Source organism: Leptonychotes weddellii, chromosome X (genome assembly GCF_054177405.1).
Source record: "Leptonychotes weddellii isolate Sample4059 chromosome X, ASM5417740v2, whole genome shotgun sequence".
Taxonomy (NCBI): Eukaryota; Metazoa; Chordata; class Mammalia; order Carnivora; family Phocidae; genus Leptonychotes; species Leptonychotes weddellii.
In genome coordinates, this window is record NC_138385.1 from 62,116,812 (window position 1) to 62,141,869 (window position 25,058).

Below are 25,058 nucleotides of genomic sequence, written 5' to 3' on the forward strand. Positions count from 1 at the left end.
AGTTCTTAGACAACAGAGGGACTCAGAGGGCAAAGGAGAAAGAGGGCCTGGAAAATCCATCAAGGTAACATATCCTAGACAATATCAGACCCCCACCTCACCAGAAAGTGGTGAAGGGATTCCAGCCTTTGGAAATGGGAACCCCATTTTCACTCCTGGAAGTCTGGTCACAGATGGCACATTCCCTTGGCCCCTGGAGAGTTTCTGAATGCTGAAAGAGTCTGTGGCCCCCACCCAGCTATTAGATTATATATAGCATATCCCTTCTGATAATAGTGACTCCTCGTGAAGGGACACCCCTTGCGTTGGAGATGGGAATGACACGTCATCATTATCTCCATGGCCTGACTTCAGGGTATGAAGTACCCTCATAATGCATTTAGCACTCCCAGTGGTGTCCTAAGTCCCAGTGTTCTTTTGAAGGAAATGTACATAGAGCACACTACCTCAGAGAGAATAAGTTGGTTTCCTTCTACTAGGAAGCAAAAAAAAAAAAAAAAAAAGTGACAGAGGCCATGGGGTGCAGTGATTAGAATGCAGATTGAAATCCCAGCCAGATACTGGCTAGATACAGTAAGTTATTTAATTTCTGAGTTTCATCATTAAAATGGGGGAGAGATCACTTGCATCTTTCAGAGTTGAGAGGAAGGCTCCATGTGCTAACATTTTTAGAGCATCTAACAGAGTCATACCCTGCTCGCTTCTCTTTTCTACCATATTCAGGACCAAGGATAGGATTAATTGGAGCCATCTGAGGTGCAGGCTGCCAAAGTTAAACTTTGCCTCCTTTGTTATTAAAGTGGGGGTCAGCCTTTATTTGGACCTATCTTGAAGGAGCATGTAGGAGAAGAGATTCCCAAGAAGTGGGCACTGTGGTGAAAACTATTGGAAGAAGTGGCAGAGGCTAAGAAACAAATAGTCCCTCCCTTACCTGGTCAAACAGCTGTTTGCCGGTGGTGTTGGGCTGGATGGCAAACTCCAGCTCTGCGTCCATGGTGGTGACACGCACATTAATCTAGGATGAGATCAAAAGAGGCAAGTTAGTTGTCTGGCTCTGTGCTTAGCAGAGCCTGGAACAAGTGTATCTGTTCAACCAAAGAAGAGGGAACTAGGATGCTAAGAATCTGAGCAACTTAGATATTGGTGGGAAGGAAGGGAGAATATTGAAATAAACAAACAATAACCAGACCCTAGCTCCCAACCAGCTTATGAAGACAATAAACAACGCCACAGAGCAATGCTTACCAAGGGGCAAACACATAAATGCAAATCAGTCTACTATCAAGAGGAAGCAAGTGCTGACTGTACTTCTTCCAGGAAGCCTTCCCCACCTACACCAGCCAGCTCTAGGCCCACAGCATTCTCTTCCCACCTCTGATCCACAACCTGAATTATCTACAGTACTTGTCTTTGCAGACACAAGTTAAGGGCAAGATAAAGAACATTGGGTTCCAAGCCTAGCACTGCAACTGTCTCAATCTACAACCTTGGATAAGTCTTATCTCCTTCCTGGGCCCTAGTTCACCTCATCTGTACAACAGTAGTAATGCGGGGGGTGGGTGTCAATTACACTAGGTGATGACCATTTTAATGCTGGTGTCTATGGTTCTATATACTGACTTGCATTGTTAATACTTCTTGCATTTATGTCTCATTGGTCTCCCTAAGCGCAAAAGAGAAAAGGGGCCTTAGCAAAGGTAGGTAGGTGTGGGTGGCACAGAGATACTACCAAAGCCAAGTCAGCAGAGGGGAAAAGGAAAAGGGGCAGGCACCAATGAAAATAACAGGTAGCCACACACACAATTTTACAGCCACTGGAAAAAGTACCCTCAGCTTTTAAAATAGACCCCCTAGCTCAGGTCAATGATAGCTGAAATTTCATCAGTAGAGATTTGTTCCTTTGGCTGAAGACTTGGTAGTAGTGGTAATAGTAGTAGCAATATGCAGTAGCTTTCATGTGTGGAGACTTGCTATTCACTAGGCGATTCACGTGCACTATCCCATTTAATATCAACAATCACCTTACGAAGTAGATAATGTTATCTCCACATTAGGGGTGGAGAAATAAATATTTGTCTAAAGTCATATCATTAGTAAGTGGGGAAGACAGGGTTTGGATTCAGATTTAAGTCCAAACCTCAATTTAAACCAATACACTAACTTTGTACATCAAAGTGTAAAATATCCCCCAGGAGAAGAAATCAAAGATTAATTCTTTAAATTGTGGGACATTTTGCATAAGTACTCTACATAGAACAGCCACAAACTGGCTTGTTATATAAGGTCATATAAAATATTTTGAAGACTATTTCATGCCCAGGGAAAATACTTCAGTAATATTAAGCAAAGAAGGGAAAGCAACAAGATTGCATGAGCTCAATTCTATAAAAAGTATGCACAGAGAGATAACTATTGGAATCATGCCCAATATTAGTCAGGCTTGGTTTTAGGGTGGTGATGAGTGTGTTCTCCCTTCTTTAAATTAAAAAATTAAAAAAAAAACTAATCTACATTTTCTAAGATGCTTATATACTACTTATACTATTGGTTGGAGACTAAAAATAGAATTATCAAAAATGCAAATCCCCATGGAGTGGGTAAGACATTAAGCCTTATCAGTCTTTGACACCTCTGGGTCTTTCCTGAGCATAGGGGTCAGTTAGCGGGGAAGAGGGGGCCAAACAGCCATTTTGCCAGCTGAACAATTCTGATGAGGACCAGGCCTGGGGAACAACTTTGTAAATAAATATCACTAGGGAGTCAGGGAGGAAATCTATTTCAAGATTGACAATGGGACAGGAAAGGCCCTGAAGGCAGGAACAAGTAAGGCAAGTTACCCCAGAGGGAGACAATGGGCAAGATTAGCCACCTTGACTTGGTGTTATCCTAGGCTTCCTGCCAATCCAGTGACCTCTATAGAATGGGTCTCCATAAGGTAGTGAGAATGAGGCCCAATGGGCTGGAATTTGGCCTCAACTTCTAGCCTCAAATCACCGTTGAGCTGAGTCAAGAGAGACCTCAAAACACCAATGACTGAGGAGATAGGAAAGAGTAGAAAAAAGCCAGTAGGGCTTTTAATACACTGGACTTCATTATCACCTCAAGGTTTCTGTCTTACTTTGAGTTACCTCTCCAGTACCCAAGACTCAGTAGGAGTCAAAAGATGGTTAAATGAGCAGTTCTAAGCATGGGGATATAAGAAATACAGAGATCTAGCATAGTGTAAAGATCCAGAGGTGGGAAGATTTTATATCTTGATCTTTTAACTGTGCCATGGGCCCTTCTGGGCAGTCTGATGAAGTCTATGGACCCCCTTTCAGAATATTTGTAAAAGCATGAAATAAAGTGATACAAAGAAACCAATTATACTGAAATAGTTATAAAAATATGTGCTTTTTATGATATTAAGTAATTGCCTAGCACTGTATCTTATTAGTTATTACTACTGTAATTTCAACATTGTGTTGAGCATAGAAATATTTTGAGAAATCTACAATATAGAGAATTGAGTGATGTACTGAATTGTCAAATTACTATGTTGTACACTTGAAACTAATATAACATTGTATATCAACTATATTTTAATAATAAATTTTTAAATAAATAAAAATAAAACCACAGCAAAAAAATTGTGATATAAAAGTTTCTTAGATTTCCGTTAGTGACAAAGTCACAGGTACTGCCATTTTTACCACTTCTTTTTTCGCTTGTATTCATTTTTTTTTCATTTACTGGTTTATTATAAACAGATGTAACTCAGAAACAGCCAAATGGAAGACATGCACAGGGCAAGGTAGGCAGGGGGTGGGGGGATACAGAGCTTCTATGCCCTCTCCAGCTGGGCCACCTTCCCAGCACCTTCATGCCTTCATCAGCTCTGAGGTTCTCCTCATTCTGTCATTTAGGGTTTTTTTTTTTTTTTTAATTTCACATCCTTTTTTTTTTTTATTAAGTTCAATTAGCCAACATATTAGGGGGTTTTTTTGGAAAAATAAAAATTATATTTTGTTTCTACACCAGTGAGTTGAGCTTGCTCATTAAAAATAATTATGTTTATTAGCAGTTTAATTTTTGGTCCTTGGTCTATTTTTCTATTGGGCTGTTCTCTTTATCTATTAATTAATTAGTATATATCTATTATATACTAAGGAAGTTCATATTTGGTCATAGGTTGGACAAATATTTTTTCCCACTTTGTTATTTGTGTTATCCCTTTTAACATTTTTTTTTCCTATAGTATTTTTTACATAATTAATTTGTCATTATTTTCCTTTGTAGATTCTGGGGTTTGTATCTTTCTTTTCTTTTTTTTTATTTATTATGTTCAATTACCCAACATATAATACATCATTAGTTTTTGATGTAGTGTTCAATGATTCATTAGTTGTGTATAACACCCAGTGCTCATCACATCACTTGCCGTCCTTAATACCCATCACCTGGTTACCATATCCCTCCACCCCCCTCCCTTCTGTAACCCTCAGTTTGTTTCCCGGAGTCCAGAGTCTCTCATGGTTTATCTCCCTCTCTGATTTCTTCCCATTCAGGTTTCCCTCCTTTCCCCTATGGTCCTCTGTGCTATTCCTTATATTCCACATATGAGTAGAAACCATATGATAATTGTCTTTCTCTGCCTGACTTATTTCACTTAGCATAATCCCCTCCAGTTCCATCCATGTCGATGCAAATGGTAGGTATTCATCCTTTCTGATGGCTGAGTAATATTCCATTGTATATATGAACCACATCTTCTTTATCCATTCGTCTGATGAAGGGCATCTCGGCTCCTTCCAAGTTTGGCTATTGTGGACATTGCTGCTATGAACATTGGGGTGCATGTGCCCCTTCTTTTCACTACATCTGTATCTTTGGGGGAAATACCTAGTAGTGCAATTTTGCTTGTATTCATAACTGAAGGAGGTCTAAATCTCAGTGAGAGGTTAGTAAAAACAAATATGTAATTTTTTTCAATCCAGGTTCATAGATCTTTCCCACTTCAGATTATATCCATGGACCCCCATGGAGGCCTAAGAATTCCAGGTTAAGGAGCTTCCTATAAATTTATTTCAATTCACCCAATATTAAGGGAACACTACATTCAAGGAACTATGGTTAGAGTAGAGCTGTAGGACCAGTGCTTGACCCCAAGGAGACTTACTGAATAATAGGAAAACTATAATTTACAAGGAAGACCCAGAGGAATGCCATAGCAGAACAGAAGAATCTTTTTGTGGAGATAAGAAACCACAGTTCAAAGTGATATTTGCACTGGTCCACAAGGATAAGCTGCATTAAAAAAAAAAAAAAAAGGAGATTGCAGGATGGGGGGAAGAACACTCAAATGTCCCAGGTAGACAAATCAGTATGTGCAATGGCCCAGAATGATACAGGGATGGAGATGGCCCATTTAGAAGCAGGTCTACTCCAGGGTGAATGAGACCTACAAAGTGAAGAGTAGGCAGAGAGGCTGGGAAGGTAAGTGGAGGGCCTTGAAGGCTATGCTAGAAAGCTGGGCCTTAATCCTGTTGGCCAGCCTGGAGGTTCTGAGCAGAGTGGGGCAGAATCAGAACAAGGCTTTTTGGAAGAAAGTGCCCAGGGAGGAAACTGATGAAAGAGGTAGGACTCCAGGGAAACATTCCACAGCCTAGGAGTTATCTTTAATTCACACTGTTGGGAAGAATTTTCAAAGTAAATAAGCCAGTGTCAATCATAGATCATATCAATCACAGGTCACATCAATGTAACATCTTTAGGGCTTAGTACACAAGTCCAAATATTTAAGTCAAATATTTTTTGAAGAAATGTTTCTTGAATAAATCAATTGGTAGAAAAGGACCCAGCCTGGGTTAGGAATAAGCATGTCATACACGCTAGTGCTGTCTATGCTTCCTTCCTCCCAAATAGAGCATGACCCCAGAACAAGGGCTCTTCTAAAAACTAAAGATGTCCGGCTGAAACCAAACTGGAACCTACTTCTCCAGAATCCCTGTTCAGGGTTTCTGCCATTTCCACAGTAGCTGCTACTCCAGGGAGAACAGCCTAAGACTCCTGAATTTCACTGAGGACAAATAATCTTAGGTTTAAAAAAAAAAAAAAACAGAAAGAAAAGCAAACACAAAGGGACTTCTATTCTTGCCACCACTTAACTCAGAAGAAAATGTGAGTCATGAGGACAGGGTCATGGGTCTGTACTCTCCTGTTTTCTGTGTGTCAGAGGTGGGGGGGAATAAGGGTAATAACATAGTTGGGGCCTGAAGGTGATAGGTAGAACACAGTCTTGATCAAAGAAGGTCCCTTGTTCTCCCTTAGACTAATCTGGAACCCAAGTGTGTAAGATGAGCTGCATGCCCAGACCCACTACCACACAGGGCACCCTGGACACTCACCCTAGTAGGTACCCACTGCCTTCCTTTGAGGCCTGGTCTCTGCAATTTCTATGAGAAGAGGGTGGTCTAGTTTGGGAGGCAAGAACCTGAAAATAAAACCTCCAAAGTCAGCAGAAAGTTCCCAGGCAGCCCCTCAGCTTGGCAGGAGTGAAGGAACTGGCCTAGGTGGGGTATTATTTCAATATGTAGAGAATTAAATCCCTTCCAAACCCTGTCCCTGAGGATCTAGGCACAGCCTGAGTTTAAAGATTGTCTCTGGAGAACACTAAGGGTTTAGGGAACAACAACAAAAAGTTTGGGTGTGGTAGGGACGGTGTCACCCTCTCATACACTAGCCCTCCCACCTCTAGCCCAAGAACAATAAATAGTTATTTATTGAACAACTGAACACAGACACTTCCCACACCAATGTCCTTCACTAATGAACCCATCTTAGTGGTCTGCCATCCAAAGCCCTCAACCCACTGGGATCTCTCCTGTGTCCCCAGTTGTCTGGCCTAGAAAACAAAAATAACCAGGCCAGATGCTGCAGCAGCTGGGGTACTTTGGATTCTGGGCCTGGCCAGCTTCAAAGAAAGGACCAACCCTCTCTTTTCCTAGAGCCAGGAACATCCAGGTAAGCAGTAGCCATATCACAGTGAGGAGATCGGGGCAATGCTTCCCCTCACTTGTTCCATATCACTGAACTACAAGATGGCTCTTCCTGGAGAGGAGTTTGTGGGGGGTGGGCAGAGGAGAAAGTAGAGAGAGTTGAATAACCACAAGTAATTTGCCTGAAGTATGGACATGTAAACCAGAAAGAATTAAAATTACTGGCCCCACTTCATAGATGATGAAACTGAAATACACAGAGGCAGGTGACAGGAGGATGGAAATGAACACTTACTGAATACCAACTATGTGCCAAGACCCATCACCCACAGTCTCACTTAACATCACTGAAGCCAAATTTACTCAGCCAGCAAGTGGGGAAGACCGTCTTCTAGACATTCCCGGAGCTCCTTCCATGACTCCACCCTGCTCTCTGATCATGCTGGTTTCACTGCTGTCTTCAGACACTGCCTTGGCAACTATTTTGTCCAAGGCCAAAACACTCTGGCATTGAAAGCCTGAGCACATCTGGGAAGCACTGCTTGGGAAGGCCCCCTCACAGGGGCAGAGCTTGTGAGTCAGCCCAGTTGTGTCCGGGCTCAATGACCTCACCCCCACCTGCCACCTCCACATTCTCCTCAAGGGCCCACCCGCTCTGGCATTTCAGTGGAGCTGCTGGTATGAAGAAGACAAAGGCAAGTGGGGGAGGGGGACAAAGGCAGGACAAGCCTTACCAGGGCAACCTCAGAACGTCAGTCTCGCCACTGGACAGAGAACAGTCACCACAGTGTTACTCAAACTACCTAATCCCCATTATTTAGGCTCCAGCACCCACCATTTCCTGCTGCCAGAACTGAGGCAAGGGCAGGGCAGGGCAAGGCCTGGTCTGTCTTGCCTCTTGGGATGACAGCACTGCCTCAAGCAGCTGTTTTCCATAAGAGGGAAAACAAGGGTTGCTTTGAATCTCCAGCCTAGGAGGCATTCCCCCTCTTCCCCTCCCCCTCTTCCACTGACTCACTCACTTCCCAGCAACTCAGCCACTGTTGACTTGGAAATGGTACCTGGAGCTGTTATCTGTTCTGACCTCTTCCTGCCCATCTCTAGACCCTTAATGCAGCCATCAAGACCTGCCTGGGGTTAACCCTTCCTGTGCCTGTGCCTTTTCCCAGTAGTTTCTAGAAAGGAGAGCCACATCCAACCCCATGCACACCCATATCTTAATGGGTCAGCAGTTCTTCAACCACTTCAACTGCTACAAAGGCCATGGGAGACAAGGATTCCCCTTTTACTTGCTTTGACTCAGTCTTGCCCTCCAAAAGCTCCCCAAAAAGCATTGGGAGACAAGGGCATATTGGAAATGGGGTGTTACTCTACCAGTCACCATATATTTGGGGGAGTAACCCCCACATGTAACTAACTTAGCAATGAGAACATACCTAGTTACTATGGGAATGAGAGTTCAGAGCAGAGGCCAAAGCTGTAAAGGTCAGAAACAATGAGACTACCTTAGCAAGCTGAAGCTTCACCATTAATCCAGCCTTAATTGTATGGCCTTTTGATCAAGCTCAGACTGAGGTAGAGTCCCCCTCTCAACACATGAAGGTCAGGAAGTAAACTAACTTTTTGCCATTTGCACCCAACTCCAGGACTTACTCTCAAAATCAGCTCAGCCAAACCATACTCCAGGATCAAACAACACCTACTCACTTACCCCCCACCCCAGCTCATCTCTCCTTCTTAGTTACAGAGGCTGCCCCTCAGTTCCTCAGCATAGCCATTCCTCCTCTTTACTGTTCCTCAAAATTTAAATCCACTCATTCTAGAATCTCATCTGGCTCCTCAAGAATAGCGTCTTTCTGAACTTCTCATCCCCGTTCTCCAAGAGAATAAACAGTCCAGAATCCCAAACTATCAGACCTGAAAGGAAACTAAGAGATCATTTAGTTCAAACTCTGCAACATAACAGCTAGGGAAACTGAGGTCCAGGAAAGGAGAGGCATTGTCCCAGAGTCACACAGCTGCTAGGCACCATGAGATCAGGGATTAAAAACCTGGCTCTTGATCCAGTGGCCACTTAATAAGCTATAGAACCACCCTGGCACTTAGAAACAGTAGATACCTCAGGTGAACCCCTGCTAAAGACTATGAAGACTATGTAGAGGAAGCTGGGCCATCTTGCTTCCATGAAAAACTCCAAGCTAGCATGGCTTGGAAGTCTAGCTTTCAACAGAGGGCAGGCCTAACTTTCAGGCTCTGAGACATTCACTAACACTCATTCTAGGGAGACTAAACCTTTCATAACACCATAGAAGAAAACTCAAAAATCCTTGCTTCTAAGACAGCTTCTTTTGCAAAAACTTGGATAGCAACTGATTGGGAAGTTCCCCGATAGCAGATACAGCCAAGATCTGAGATGGAGGTTGGTGAGGAGGGTGGGATGCAACAGGGAAAGAAGCAGGGAATTTGAGGAAAAGATTTATATCTAGGTAGCTAAGAACAGCAGATTCTTCAATTCCCGTAAAACTCTGAAGCTGCTGAAACAAAAGGGGACAGGGCCCATCATTAATAAAGTAAGTCTCCCAAATGGGCAAAGCCCCTCTCTGGGGCTACACCCAGCTGGATTTCAGTCATTCATACCAGTTGTCTGCCTGACCAAGCTTCCTGCCTGCAAGTTTCATAAGAAGTATTTGTAGGCTGGAAACACAGATCATTTGCAGCTGCCTGGAGATGCCAGGTCTGCCCAGAGCACCAGAAGAGGGCTCTACTTTCTCTGCTCAGGAACCCACCCCAGAAACCTCCAGGATCACAGCTCTGAAGCACACTGGAGCTGATCCAAGCCTCAGCTTGAGTTCTAGCTAATGCTCCTGGGATTTCTTCCCTGTCTTATGCTTCTGGGTGTTAAAATTGCTGAAGCCAGGATCAGTTAACGCTACAGGGGCAGGAGGAGGCTTCCAGGCCAAGTCAAAAAGCTGTTTTTAACCCTAGAGGTAAGCTAAGGTCAACTTTCTGCCAACCCTACTGGGAAGCCAACAGCTAAACCCAGTATCTGGGGAAACCACATAACTAGAGTCCTTGTCCCAGAAATAATTGTCTCAGCTCTTCGAAGCATGGTATAACAGAAAAAGGCTTTGGAGCTTCTTTCATCTCCCTTTTTTTTGAAACTCAGTTTCCTAATCTATAAAACAGGTCTAATAATATCAACTTCCCAACAGGGTTATTAGGAGATTTAAGTTAAAATAATAGACATGAAAATACATAGCACATCACAAGTAGAATGGGATGACTACTAACCCCCTTTTTAGCCATATATTTTTAAAATATTTTATTTATTTACTTATTTATTCGAGAGAGAGAGAGAGAGAGAGAGGGTGAGAGAGAGCACAAATGGGGGGAGGGCAGAGGGAGACGGACAAGCAGACTCCCCGCTGAGCAGGGAGCCCGGACACAGGGCTCAATCCTAGGACCCTGGGATCATGACCTGAGCCAAAGGCAGATGCTTAACTGACTGAGCCACCCGGGCACCCCACGTTTTTAGCCATATTATTACAAATATCCTGCCTCTTAGAAATGATTTAAAATGAAAATGTGTTCAACTGCAGAGGTCTAGGGACTACCCAAGAAGACCTCCAGAGAGCCCTTTCAGCATAAAAGATGCTTTCACTTTGGTGGCAAACTCTAAAATGTGATTAGATTTCTAGTTGGTTAAAAAATGTGAAGCCATGCACATCAGCTTCACACACGCATATCCTTGGCATGCATTGTTTTAAATGCCTTCTCTCTTGGGAGGAATGGGGATTTTCCCCAAGAAGCAGAGCCCTGAGGAGAGGTAGAACACAAGAGAGCACCTATGCTACCTTGTCCTTTACAGGGCCTGTCTGATCTTCCTTAATCTGGGCTCTGCCTTGCTATTTTCGCCAATCATGTTTCACCAAAATACACAAATCCCTACCCGGTCAACACAACCCACCAGGACCTCCAAACTTTCTTCAGCTGGTATGCAGAAAAATCACAAGCTGGGTCTGCAAACTGGCTTATCAGAATCACCTAAGGAAATTTTTGAAATACAGATTCCCTGAACTCACCCACAGAAATTTTGATTTATTATATCAGAAGCAGGGTGTGGACATCAGAAGTTAAGAACTTCAGATAATTCTAAGGCCCAGCCAGATTTGGGAACCTCTGGCATGGAATACCGTTCCCTGAACCAACCAGCCTCTCATGGGCTAGTGTTATGGTTAGAGGGATGCTTGCAGGAAGAGAAACATAAGTAGAGAACAACTATGGAGACATTTAGGCTGCTGGGCCTCGTGAACAGCTCTCTAGAGTTGAATGTAGCCCACCTCCACAAAAGATCAGCAATGCAAACAGTCTTGCTACTGCCGCCAAACACCTCTACAACCTGGTCTCCCTATTTGTAAAATAGGGCAGGGATTATCCTTGTCCCTTGCTACCTAGTATCATCACTCCCCACCATCATGGACACAGTTGTGCACTAAATCAATGTCTCTGTTGTAGGAAGAACATAGCTTTGTATTCTGAACATATATGCAAGATCCAACTCTACCAATAAGCCATGAGCTCTCCACCTTCCCACCTGCAAAATGGGCATAATGATGCCAACCTGGCAGAGTGTTGTGCAGTCCTAATGTGGTGTTTCCCAAACTTAACTGATCATAAGAATCATTAGGGGCACTAATTTAAAAACTCAGATTCCTGGACCCCATTCCTAACTTACTGAAACAGACTCTCCAGAAGAGGACTCGGGAATTAGTGGTTTTGGCCCAGGTGATTCTTATCCCTTAGGAAATTTAAAGAAAATCACCTGGCACAGACATTGTTGAGAGGAGATGAGGGGTTGGATCAGAGGTCTGGTCTTCTAAACTGCTGTCTGGTCAAGATATCCTCATGACAGGGACTTTGAGGTTAGGGCCCAGGCAGAGCAGGCTCTGCCGGCAGTAGAGGGAGACTCTGGAATTCCAAACAGAAAGCTAAATGCTTTCTGGGATGATCAAATGCTCAGGTCATTGCCCAGAGCCTTCCACCATCCTCACATCTAGTTAAGAATCAGACAATGGGAGAAAACAGCTGATGCAGATACCTCACCAGCCAAAACATATGGATCAAAATGTTCTAATTAGGGTCCCCATCAAAGCCTTGAGTTCTCTGTCCCTTAAGCACTCTATATTCACTCTTTCCTGGGAGAGTTTTCAGGCAAGGAGCACCTTAAATGATACTTTCCATTTCCTGGATGATCTGGGAACTTGGAGAACAGAAGAGACATGGTGAGGGGGTCCTATATTTGCATTGAGATGTGAGCATGTGGGGAGGGATGAGGGGGTGAGGGGGATGATTAATAATGGTGCACTGGAACCAGCTCACACTAGCCCTGATCATGTGCATCTCTTTACAATTCCTCCATTAAGGACCACACTTTGGTAACTTGGAATCGGCCATGATGAGAGTATTTACAACATGGAGATCAGTAAACAGTATAAATCTTGACTTCAACAGATAACTTGTTTTTAAATATTTACCAGCACATGATACACATGAAAGTAAGCATCTTTAGCCCCATTTTACAAATGAGGAAACTGAGTCTCAGTGAAGGGAAACAACTGCCATCTTCTAGCTTCATGACCTTGGCCAAAAGCCAGGTCTCTCTGACTAGCAACAAATCCCTGATTCTCCTTACCAGCACCCCAAGGGAGTAGGAAGACCCTCTTGTCAACAAAAAGGTGGCTGATCCAAACGGCTGCTCCATCAGCTAAAGGCCAAACAAGGGCACTTAAATGTGCCTGGTGCCAAGGAAAGCTGGGGGTAAAGAACCCAGGACTGAGATGTGAAAGCAAAAGAAACAGTACCATCACTACTACCGGAGAGAGGCTGGAGTGAGTCAGGGAATGGGTTAGAAAACCCCAGTGGAAACCAAAGCACATTCTTAGGGTCTCTTCACAAATATCTGTCAGTGTGGGCTCTGGAGGGAGGCTCTGGGACAATGCAAGTCCATAGATCCCTTGAAGCCTCAATATTCCTACAAGTAAAATGGGAGAAATAATGCCTACCTCACAGGATTGTTGTGAGAACCATCATCTCCTTTACTTTTAAAAAAAGAACCTGGCTTGGGGCACCTGGGTAGCTCAGTCGATTAAACTTCTGACTTTGGCTCAGGTCATGATCTCAGGATCCTGGGATTGAGCCTTGTGTTGGGCTCCCCATTTAACAGGGAATCTGCTTCTCCCTCTCCCTCTGCCTCTCCCCCACTTGTGCTCTCTCTCTTTCTCTCACTTTCTCTCACTCTCAAATAAATAAATAAAATCTTAAAAAAAAAAAAAAGAACCTGGCTTGGCACTTAGCATGTATTAGATGTTTGATAAATTTTAGTTCTTTTTCTCCTGCACCTCATTATCCAATCCAGATTCTTCCAGGGTTCCTGGTTCACCCTTATACAATAATAACCCTAGCCCCATGTACACAGTGTTTTAGTGCTTAAAAGACACTTGTTCACATGCATTCTCTCACCTAATTCAATTCTATGTGAAAGGCAGGGCACAGACAAGCCCAGTTTTACAGAAGGAAGAAATGGAGCCTCAGTGAGGTATATAGCAATTCGCTCAACTGTGAAGGAGACAGGACTAGAACCCAGGTCTCTGCAACTACTAGTACGCTGTTCTTGACCCTTCCAAGTTTCTTTTATTTAAAATTAAAAGAAAAAAATAGGCTAAAAGAAAGTCCAATGGCTTACTTATTGTCATTTATTTCATGCAAGAAATCAAGTGGCCTCTAGCTCTGTCTCAGGTGCCACAAGAAGAACTATCCTTGAGATGGGAGAAGACCAATGCAGCAATGGGGTAGGCACAGTCTTCTTGTGGTAGAGGGAGCTACGCCATTATCCAGGAGCAACCAGCCAAGAACAGTGGGCCAGAAATTGGTCCTGGGTCTGGTCCCAGTAACCTTGGGATAATCTCTTCCCCTTCTAGGTAGAGTGTCCCCAACTGTACTGGATAGGTCTTGCTCAGTGGTTTTCAATTTTATTATATTTTTAGCAGTTTCTTGCCTCTTCGCTCTTCCAGATAGAAAACCACATGAAACTTCAAAATATAAAGTACATAAAAGTAGAACTGTTCTAGTTAAAGGGGGACTGCAGCTGCCCAGGCAGCTCAGCCCAATACAGTTTGCAAACCACTGGACTACCAGCTTAGGGAAAGGCAGAGACCTCCAGGTATAACTTTCTAGAATTTTACTCATCTTAACTCTGCCACTGATTCTTTATAGGACTTAAAGGACTCTCTTGGCCTCAGTTTCCCCACCTAAGGTAGTTGGACCAATTGGCCTCTAAAGGCCATTTCAGCATTGGGATTCCAGGAAAAGAAAGCCCAGCAATCCCCATGGTGAAGAACTGTGAAGAGAGGCCATTAAGAGACAAGCCCCATCCTCGGCCCTTGGAAAGCCCCTCAGCCTTTGGTGACTCTGAACTCTTCAGTCAGTTCCTCAAGCACCGGGTAAATGGCAACTGGGCGGGTGGGCAGACAGGCAGGAAGGCAGGCACCCCACCCTCCCTTGTACAGGAAGCTAGCTACATCCTCTTTTCCCCACCCCAGGCAGCATATCTCCAAAGGTCCCCAACAGAAGTAGTGGGGGCAGGGAGAAGAAGAGGATGAGGCCTCTGAATTCAGAAGAAACTGAACATGCAAATCATCACAGTATGCTAGGGAGCCATCTGGGGGGAGGGGAATGACTAGGGCCCTGGGAAAGAGAAACAAAGCAGCCCCATTCTTTTTTTTTTTTTTTAAAGATTTTATTTATTTATTTGACAGACAGAGACACAGCAAGAGAGGGAACATAAGCAGGGGGAGTGGGAGAGGGAGAAGCAGGCTTCCCGTGGAGTAGGGAGCCCGACGCGGGACTCGATCCCAGGATCCCAAGATCATGACCTGAGCTGAAGGCAGACGCCTAACGACTGAGCCACCCAGGCGCCCCAGCAGCCCCATTCTTTACTGGGGTCCAGCTCCCCCAACAAAACCTTGCCAAAAGGTCTATGGCTCCAGGAGTCATAAGGCATGAGCTGGTAGTGGGAAGCGTAGGCCCACCCACTCCTTACCACTGAGTTTCTCCAGCCTGAAGAGTTGGGCTTTATTCACAGGTGTTTATAGTTCTTTATTAGGGTAAGAACACAGACATGTACGTATAAGTGTACACATAAGTACACATAAGTGAACCCTTAAGAATACAGGGGCTTTTCATACCTTTCAAAGCCAAAGAGGCAGGTACAAACCCGCATGCCCACACCACCAACCCACTTTCCCGTGCCCTCCCCAAACCCTGTGACTGGGGCCCAGCCCTCCCCACATCCTGTTCTCAGAGAACACGTGGCTGCCTGGGGAAAGATAATGTCATTACCACACTTCCCCTCCTTGGAGGAGGCTTTGGTTGACTGGGGAGGGAGCTGGAGTTCTCTGCCTGATCAGGCTGAATAATCTGCAATAAATCTCCCAGTTTCACAGACAGGGACAGGAAGGGTGACAAGTTAACACTGAGAGCACCTTCCACATTACAGGATCCATACCTAGAGACAAATGGTGATGATCCAAAGTACTTCTGGAAAAACGAATTTTCTGGAAAAATACAAATTAGCAACTTCTACATTTGGAAACTGGAAGACAACATGCTAATGCTCTTCTTTGATTAATAAACCAGGAGATGCAAAAATGCAGTAAACTTATTTTTCAAAAAGTCTCCCAAACATTACTCAAGTTACTACATATGGGTTTTAGATGCCAGTCTCAGCATTTCTGCTAAAGCAGCATGATCTGCAGGCAGTCTTAATGGGCCTGGAGTGGCTTTGGCAACTATGAAAAAGAAAATGGCTTCAGACCCATAATAAACAGCCCCCCCAACACACTCAGAGTAAGGGATGGCAAGAGGGTACCACAGCCTGAGCCTACTCATTGTTCAATTTCCTTTCACTTCTCTCTGACCAGCTGACTCCCTGGCTCTCCCTTGTCTTCACTTCCTAAACTATAAGTAGCAAAGAATGTGGCTGAACATTCCATCTGAATGTTCAGGGAGAACCTCCTCCTTCATTTAGAGTGAAGCAAAGAGGCAGATGCCATTCCACAGCACTGCCTCACTAAGTGTGAATGTTTAGGGCAGCATGATCCTTGGCTAGGCTTGTATGGGGGACCTTGGCCAACCACCCCTAAGCAGGATGTCCTCAGTCCCACTCAGCCTACTACTTCCCCACACCTAATCTTATAACCCAATCTAACTCTTGCCCCCATCAGGGAACAAAGTTTATCACATAGGCCTTAAGAAAATACCAACTTCTCAGCCCCTGCCTCCAGTGGATGTGCTGAAGGCTGAAGAGTACTCTCATACCTGCCCTAGGTATCTCTGTTTGTGGCCATAGCTTATAGTCTTCATTTTTGTCATGGTCATCTTTCTGGAAGCAAAGGTAAAGAGAGCCTAAATAATGCCCTTGAGCTATATGGATCTATGATTATTTTGGAAAAGTTGCAGAGTGGGGGTGGTCAGTAAGAGAACAGGAACATAACATCCAACTTATTAGTTTGGGTCCCTATATAGACTAATATAACTTTTTTTCCTATGTTATGTTAGTCACCATATAGTACATCATTTGATATAACTTCTTTAAAAGATGGCTTTGTATTTTTTTTTTTCAGTTGATAAAGCCACATCTTGCTCTCCAATCTACAAGCTCAGCTACCAAATTACTGAGACTGGTAAAAACTGTTTAACCTATTCAGACAAAATTACCAGGGTTTTTAGCACCCCTACCACCACAAACATACAGTCTTTGTACCCCTAATGCGGAGGCGAGCATGCATGAAACCACTTACCCTACACACACACACACACACACACACACACACACACACACACACATACACACAAGTTCTTTGGGTAGACTCAGAAGCCCTTTCCCCCACTACCCTAATTTGGGTCTAGTTTCTTCAGACAGCCTCAGGTATGAGGCCTACCAGAATCTCTATAGTCATTACCCACAAGATTCCGCAATGGCCCAGGCAATAGACATTGTTCCAAAGTAAACCCTAAAATTATACCTACAATTCTAATAAGATCTAGAAAAGCAAATAGAGCCAACTCTTACCTACCTCAGGTGTTTTAGAAAGGATCTGCCCCTCTGATACAGTTGTATATGCCTACATGCTGGTTCCATACACCAACTTATCAGATACCCAATATGGATCAGGCCTTGAGATGATTTTAATGCTTGCACATGTGTGTGTGAAAGTGAGTGAATGAGCATGTAACAGATTTTTTGGGGGGGAGCAGGGAGGCAGTAGCATGCAGACAAGTGAATGGGTAATTACCATTCTATACAGCAAGAGCTGTGATAGGGGTAATCAGAGGGAACTGTGGAAACATAAAGGGGCACTCAGGCCATAATGGAGAAAGTAGAAGGGCAGAAGGTCTTTAGAGGAAGAGTTGACATGTCCTGAGATAAGTAAGACTGTCACAGGAAAAAGATGTTAAATGGAAAGGGAAGCTTATGGTATTCTGGTTAGAGAAAGAGCATGTACAAGGACACAGAGGCAAGAAACACAATGTATGCCTCCAAATGCTACAGGGAAATATACAACATGTGAAAATCGTTCCTAAGGTACAAAGGATCCAGGTCTCCTTTCCCAGCTCCCAGACTTTCTCCCCAGAATTTATCAAAAGAGAGTAAATTACAGACCACCACCAAAATACTAGGCACAAGATCATCAGATTTGGGGGAGAATTGTCCCACAGGCAGAGAGAGAAATTCCTGAAGACAAAGCCAGACAAGGTGGCCTAACGTACATGATATAGATAGGAAGCTGGCTCTGTTCTACATAGCCCCACTGAGGTACCAGCTTAGCTTAATGAGTACTCCCTACCCTAGCTCCCACAAACGTGGGAGGAACCACTCTCCACACCTCAGGGGAGCCTACTACAACCCATTCAGTCCATATGGAAAACGTGTCTACCTACAGGTAGACCTGGAAAGGCAACCAGACTAAGATTTCCACAGCACCCACACCCCACCACACACACAAAGAGGAAGTGAAAGCTACCAGCACAGCAAGAGCTTGGGATGGGCCTCAGCCACAGCTGCCTGGCTTCTGCAAAGAGGCGGGGCACACTGATTTCACAAACCACTTTGCCCTCTTGAGTGAGGGTTCCTCTAATCATTTTCTCCTCTGCACATCTTCTCTTCTTCCCACCCCATAACCATCCAGTCTAACATGGGTCTTAGTATAGCTCTTCTTTTCCCCCACTCCCTCATACTGAAATTCTCAAGGCTCCCCAGAGCTGGGGTTCCTCTTCACAAAGCAAGACATGCCCACATAGATTCTCAATCCCCCTCGACAGGCTGCAATGGAAGGTACAGTGGGGTTCACCACAAACTAGGCCAGTAATTGGCATCATTGCTTCAAATATTAGTTTCCTCATCTATTAAAATAATCATACAGAGATAGTGCTACTGCACACAGGGAGAACACTTACAAATAAGAGGCAAAGCCTAACTAGGGTCCTGAAATGTTTTGATCTCAAAATACATGAAAGAAATTAAGAGAAACGGGGTATTTATCAAACACTTTCAATATGCCAGGCACCCTCCTAGATGTACTTTCACACTTGCGAACTATTCTCTCTCTCATAAATCCCAAGGAAGTGGGTTTCACTATTACCCACATTTTTTTTAAAGATTTTATTTATTTATTTGAGACAGAGAGAATAAGAGAGAGCACATTAGAGGGGGGAGGGCCAGAGGGAGAAGCAGACTCCCTGCCGAGCAGGGAGCCCGATGCGGGACTCGATCCCGGGACTCCAGGATCATGACCTGAGCCGAAGGCAGTTGCTTAACCAACTGAGCCACCCAGGCGCCCTACCCACATTTTTAAAATGGAAAACTCAGGTTCAGAAAGGTTCAATGCCTTACCTAAGGCCATACACCTATAAATAGTAGTTGAAAACGATCCTATAAAACTGCCCTACTTAATTTATCTTGTGGCTACCACCCTTCCTTTCTCTCAAGTCACCTTGAATAATGCTGACCAGACACCCACCCAAAAAAGTCACGGGAAAACCTGAGGCAACTCTACTTGGAATGCTCACCATTAATTGTCATATTAAAACCATTTAAGCTAACTTTACTCACTGACTATCCACAAATATGCTTCAGTCATTAACGGCAGAAATATCTTTGCATATTCCACAAGTCTTCTATGTGTTGGGGAGAGGTGTACGGTACTGAGGACATTAGGGAAGGGGAGAAGAAGAGCAGCTCTGATGAATGCTGTTTATCCCCTTGTCACCTCAGGTCAGGAAGCTCAGTAGTTGAGTCTCCCTAGTAGTCTGCAGTTGGGTGTGTTTCACAAGTCTAGGTGTGTTTGGCAAAGGGTAGTCACAGCAGAAGGGAGAAGAAAAGGCATTCCAGAGCAAATCTGGTACAGCTCGTCTTAAAACTTTGACCTTTGCAGAAGAGTGACTCAGCCTTGGCACCACATTCTCACCATCTCAGGATTCCCAAAGATTTTGCATGAACAGACACAGGTGCCCAAATAGGTGCCTACATAAACGCACAACAGCTAACATAGTGGAAGCCCCCAGGACACTGGATATTAGGGCTACAGATGGAGCTGGGAATGTCTCCGTGTCTCAGTAAGGCAATCACTAGAGCTATACTGTAGTATCATCCCCATAACTCCAAACAGTTTCTGTGTCATACTCCAAAAGTACCAGGATTCCTTCTGTTTAGGCATGGTCTCAGAAGAACACAAAGGAGGTAATTTCTCAAAAAGCCAGACTGGATTTTAGGAGGCTCAGCAAAGCCAAAAATAAAGTGTTGGGGAAGGAATAGGAAGAGCTAGTCCCAGCTCTGGACTCCCCTGTTGAGTATAGCTTTGGACTTTCGTGTTTTCATTTTCAAATCTCCCTAATTACTATCAACAGCAGCTGCATACTTAACAGATTTGGGGCCATCTGAGATGAAGAGTTACGTCTTACATACGAACAGTGAGCTGGAAGAAAAGTATCATCTACCAGGCTCTTTTCACTCTGAGAAGGATACAATTTTAATTCTAACCCTAGTGACTAAGACCCCAAATTCCACCAGAAGGAGACAGAGTGATTTGCTTAGTTAGTAACCAATATGGAAAGGGCTGACTACAAAGTTTCTTTTTAACAATGACTTTTTTTTGTGAAACCTATTTTTACAATACATACAAAAAACAGGACTCACAAGCAAGTTTGCCAACTGCTAGACTGGACCAATATTGTCAGGGTAGTAACTCCACTCACTATCAGTAAGGCCTCAAATCTGGACTAACACCTCTCCTCACATTCTACTTTCCATAAAAGATGGGCAGCAAGGGTCTTATCCAAAAGTTAGCCAAAGATAACTGGCCCTAGCAATCATACACAGTGGGTTACTCTCTTCCTAAGTAAAAGCACTGGGGAAAAAAAATAAGCAGTAAGCTTAGAGCACTAACCATCTTCCCCAAAGGCTCATTCACATACCAGAAAGGCCCTGGGTCATGCTGATCCCTCTCAGTAGTAGGCCCCAGGCCAGGAACTGAGCCATGGAGTACCTAACCCCTAGGCCTCTGGCTCAAACTCCAGGCCTTGAAGAGGCATGCATGAAGAAGAAAGAAGAAAGAGACCTACCCAGTCGGCCTATTAAGGGCTCAAGAAACTAAGGTACATATGTGGCTTGCTTCCCTCCCTATCCCCTTAGAAAAGGTTTAAAGAATAAAACGAAATCAAGTCAGAGATGCCTAACACAGTGGGAAAGAGAGCTAAGAATGAAATTAGTGCCAAACATAAAGTTCCAAGGCTAAAGACCTCCATTAGTGGTCAACACTGAACACAAGCCTTTCTCCTCTGGACTAGGTCTAGGATCCTCAGGTTCCAGTTAGCACTTCTCTCATAACGAAGTGGTGAGAAAAAACAACCATTCAGAAGTGCCCACCTCCTGACCTCCCACTCCATGCCCTGGATCCTCACATTTACCCCTTCTGTAGAAAAAAAGAAATAAAAGAAAAATATGTATGTGTGAAATCATATGTACCCTAAAAATTAACTACTACTAAGAGCTGTGGGCTTCTGGATACAAGGGTTACCACCGATGGCCAATGCTCAGATGTAGCCCTTTTCTCCCTGTTAGCTTCCAGATTCTTCCCTGTGGAGATGGAAGGCTTCTAGAGAATCTAGTCTGACTCAAGGGAGAAACAGGAGAAGAAAATTCAGCAGCTATTGAGTACCTGCAAAGTGTGGGGCAGAGTATCGGGCACTGAGAATACAAAGATTATGACAAGCCCTTACTTCAAGGGGTTCCCCATCTAGTAATGAAAAGATATAATTATTGGGTCCCACAGAATGCAGTATGTGCTATATCCACCCTAAAGCTCCTGATCATCTTTCTTCCCAAATAAAAAGTTCCTTTGGAGGCTGGTGGGTGAAAAGAAATCAAGATGTCCTCCTGGAATTGCCTGGTTCTCCACATTAAACACCTTCTTGTGCCCCAGGGAGGACCTGGAACAAAATCCCCTTTCCTACCATAGAAAAAGCTTATGGTGATGGGTATTAAGGAGAGCACATGTTGTAATGAGCACTGGGTGTTATACGCAAATAATGAATCATTAACACTACATCAAAAACTAATGATGTACTGTATGGTGACTAACATAACATAATAATAAAAAAAAATGTAATCCCGGGGCGCCTGGGTGGCTCAGTCAGTTAAGCGGCTGCCTTCGGCTCGGGTCATGATCCCAGGGTCCTGGGATCAAGCCCCACATCGGGCTCCCTGCTCCACGGGAAGCCTGCTTCTCCCTCTGCCACTCCCCCTGCTTGTGTTCCCTCTCTCGCTGTGTCTCTCTCTGTCAAATAAATAAAATCTTTAAAAAAAAAAAAATGTAATCCCAGCCATTGGATGCAGTATTTGGAAAAGAAGAAGAAGAAGAAGTTTATGCTCTAATTGGGGTGCCACATATAAAACAGTGAAAAAATAATTAAAGACCACATTGTGATATGGTGCCAGGCCTTGTGGGAGAAATTGGTGTACTCTAAAAGTATAGAAGCAGCAGAGCCTGGGGCCTAGTCAGGATCTAGCTGAAGCAGGAAACAGAAAACAAGCAATCTTCGGTTCTTAAGCACCTGGCTTTGAACACAGGGCAGGATCCCAGGCCAGCACTTCTATATGGAGCTGAAAAATGAATTCACAGGGTCCTTAGGCTCTTACTCACCAGCTTCCTATAATGTTCCCACTAACTGAATGCCTTGGAACCCACAGAATTACTCACTTCCCATCCTGTCTTATCCTTTCTCCCCTACCACCACTGGTCTACACATGCCCAGAGAGTGAATTTCTGCTCTAAAGAGAGCTGTTTACTTCCATTGGGCCCAGTTAGTTACTTTGAATCCCACTCCTTCCTCCACCATTTGTGGTGGGGGAAGGGGAACATAACTTCCATCTCTCTAGGCCCAGGGACCAAGTTTAAAGACTGCCCAATTGAGCTATCAGGGCCACCTTTAACTCCAGCTACAAGAGCGGAGTGAAAAGAGCCCTGGACAAATCGCAGCTCAGCTCAGTTCTATTCCCACTGTGTGGGCATTAGCATGGGTCTCTAATCTTCTCAGACTCCATTTTCTTGGATATAATATGAAGAGGCTTTGATTAGATGTGTAGTTATCAACCCTAGTTCAACATTAGAATAGGGGAGCTCTTAAGAAATACTGATGCGCAAAGCCCTAAGCCAGAACAATTGTCAAATCAGTCTAAACGGCTTCCCAAAGCTGGCCAAGACCAACTGCACAGGCAAGCTAGACTTTCCCACTGGATCAGAAAGTAAGGAACCTAGCTGACCCCATGCAAATCTCAGCCCCCTACGATAAGAACAGCAGGTCTAACAGTTGAACTCCACCTTCATTCTGGCCCCTAGGGCCACTAGGATCATGAGTTCAAATTTCTCCCTTTCCCCAACCTTGCTTCAGATCTGTAAAAATAAATAAATAACTAAATAACTAACTAACTAACTAAATAAATAAAAATAAAAATGTATTGGCACTAGTAAATTCAATCTCACATGCTTTGAAATCAAGCAAGCATTATGACTTTTCCTTCTTCTAAAGGACCAGGCCTATCTACCATTATGAACTAGATTTTTCCATTTTCCACTTCTGGCCTCTATGGCCCAACTTTAAGGAACTCGCACCCTACACAGAGGGGATGGTAACGAGAGAGCTGCTCTTCCTGCTTCCACAGGCTTTGACTGCTCTAATGACACACTCCCATGTGACAGTGTCACATTCCTGAGGGCTTAGCAACTACTTGTGACCAGGGACTATCTGGCTAGGAACTATACTAAACCATCTACCTCATGATATCATTCTATCACCTGTTTCTGGTAGGTTCCCTAAGAACTACCTTTCCAGAGCATCTCTTCCTGGACTGATTGTTACCACCCTGGCTGCCTATCCCTCCACCCAGTTATGCTCCTAAACATTCCCAAGGCCTTTCTATGAAGTTCTCCCCTCCAAAAGCCAGACATACATGATCTCAGGGTCCTGAGATCGAGCCCCACGTCAGGCTCCCTGCTTCTCCCTCTCCCTCTGCCCTCCCCAATTCTCTCTCTCTCTCTCTCTCTCTTTCTCTCCCTTTCTATCTCTCAAATAAATAAATAAAATCTTTATAACAAAGAAACCAGACACAGCCAACCCCTTCCAGCCTCTCAAAGCTGGTGGAGCTGCCTTTTGCCCCAGTTCCCAATACAATGAGAACATTTCTGAGATGTGGCCACCATCTCCCTACCCAAGGTGGGGCAGACCCATGTCCATTGTCAGGGGAATATAACATTTCTGAGTAAATCACAGACTTTCAGAACAGGAATGGCCCTCAGAGATTAGGCAAACCAACTCCTTGTAGAACAGACTGTGGCCCCAAAAGGGCAAGATTGCCCTGGGAAGCTAGCAGCAGAGCCCAGACAAAACTCCAGCTCTTCAACTCCAGAAGAGTGCTCTTTTCACAATTTCCCAGTACCTCCTCCATTCAACAACAAGTTGAACCAACGCTCATGATCCCAAGGTACAAACAAGACCCTACATTAGCTAGGTCAAAGCAGTCCCCAAACAATTCTCATTTCCTAACAAGTAACACCTATGTGTTCAGAAGTAAGACAAAACCAAGGAAGTTATTGGCTCAACCAGGTGGAAAGCTTGACTAGACTTGAAGGCAGTGGTCTGACATTAGCAAGAAGGGTGACACAGGATACCAGCTGCAAAACAAGAGTGAGGCCAGCCTCCAAACAGGCAGAACATAAACAACTGACAGGTGAACATGCACACACCAATCCCAATTACTAGAATTCTCTCTAAACTTTATTCTTGACTCATGATATATTAGAAGGAGAAACTAAAGGGAGGTTGAGCAACTATTGGTACAGGGGAAGGACCTCATGTTTAAACTTGAAACTTCCTTTCTAGCCTTAGAACTCTGGCCTAACCATGACTAGAGCTTAAGTCCAGGCCTTTGTGAAACAACATTTATCTCCCCTTCCCACACTCCACCTTATACAGAGTCTAAAACTAAAGTCTTCTGTTTCCCACTCAAGTCCTGTCTCCCTTATTCATTAGCTGAGTAATTTTTGCAGAGTCCCTTAACCTCTTTGAGCCAGTTTTCCCATATGAAAATATGGGGATAATAATTCCTAACCTGCCAATTGGAGAGAGCTAATGAATATCAAATGACATAATAATTGTGGTAAAAAGGGCTTTGACAGCTATGATGCATATCACAAACATAGAGAATTATCAATATTTGTGTTGGAGAACTTTTTGTTCATTTTTTTTTTTTTTTTTTTTGTCCAAGCAAGGGATAAGGAAGCTAGAAACACTGGAAAATAATTGCAGGGCAATGTTAGCAAACCTGTAAAGGGATTCCTTCAATTCACGTCTGTCAAAGTTGTTTTAAACAGGGAACTACTTGCAAAACAGGCAGCTATCCTCTAAACTTATAACTCCCTCCCAGCTTCCTAACCCGAGTATTCCTTTCTCTGGGCTGCTCAACAGCTA

At 44.0% G+C, this 25,058-nt stretch overlaps 1 protein-coding gene across 1 annotated transcript in view; it reads right to left on the bottom strand.

Moving 5' to 3' along the window:
- MSN (moesin) overlaps positions 1-25,058 on the bottom strand; it is a 64,124-nt gene that overhangs the window by 22,254 nt on the left and 16,812 nt on the right. Inside the window, exon 2 of the mRNA XM_081808778.1 lies at positions 932-1,015. Coding sequence (XP_081664904.1) covers positions 932-1,015 — 84 coding nt within the window. The remainder of the gene's footprint in view (positions 1-931; positions 1,016-25,058) is intronic.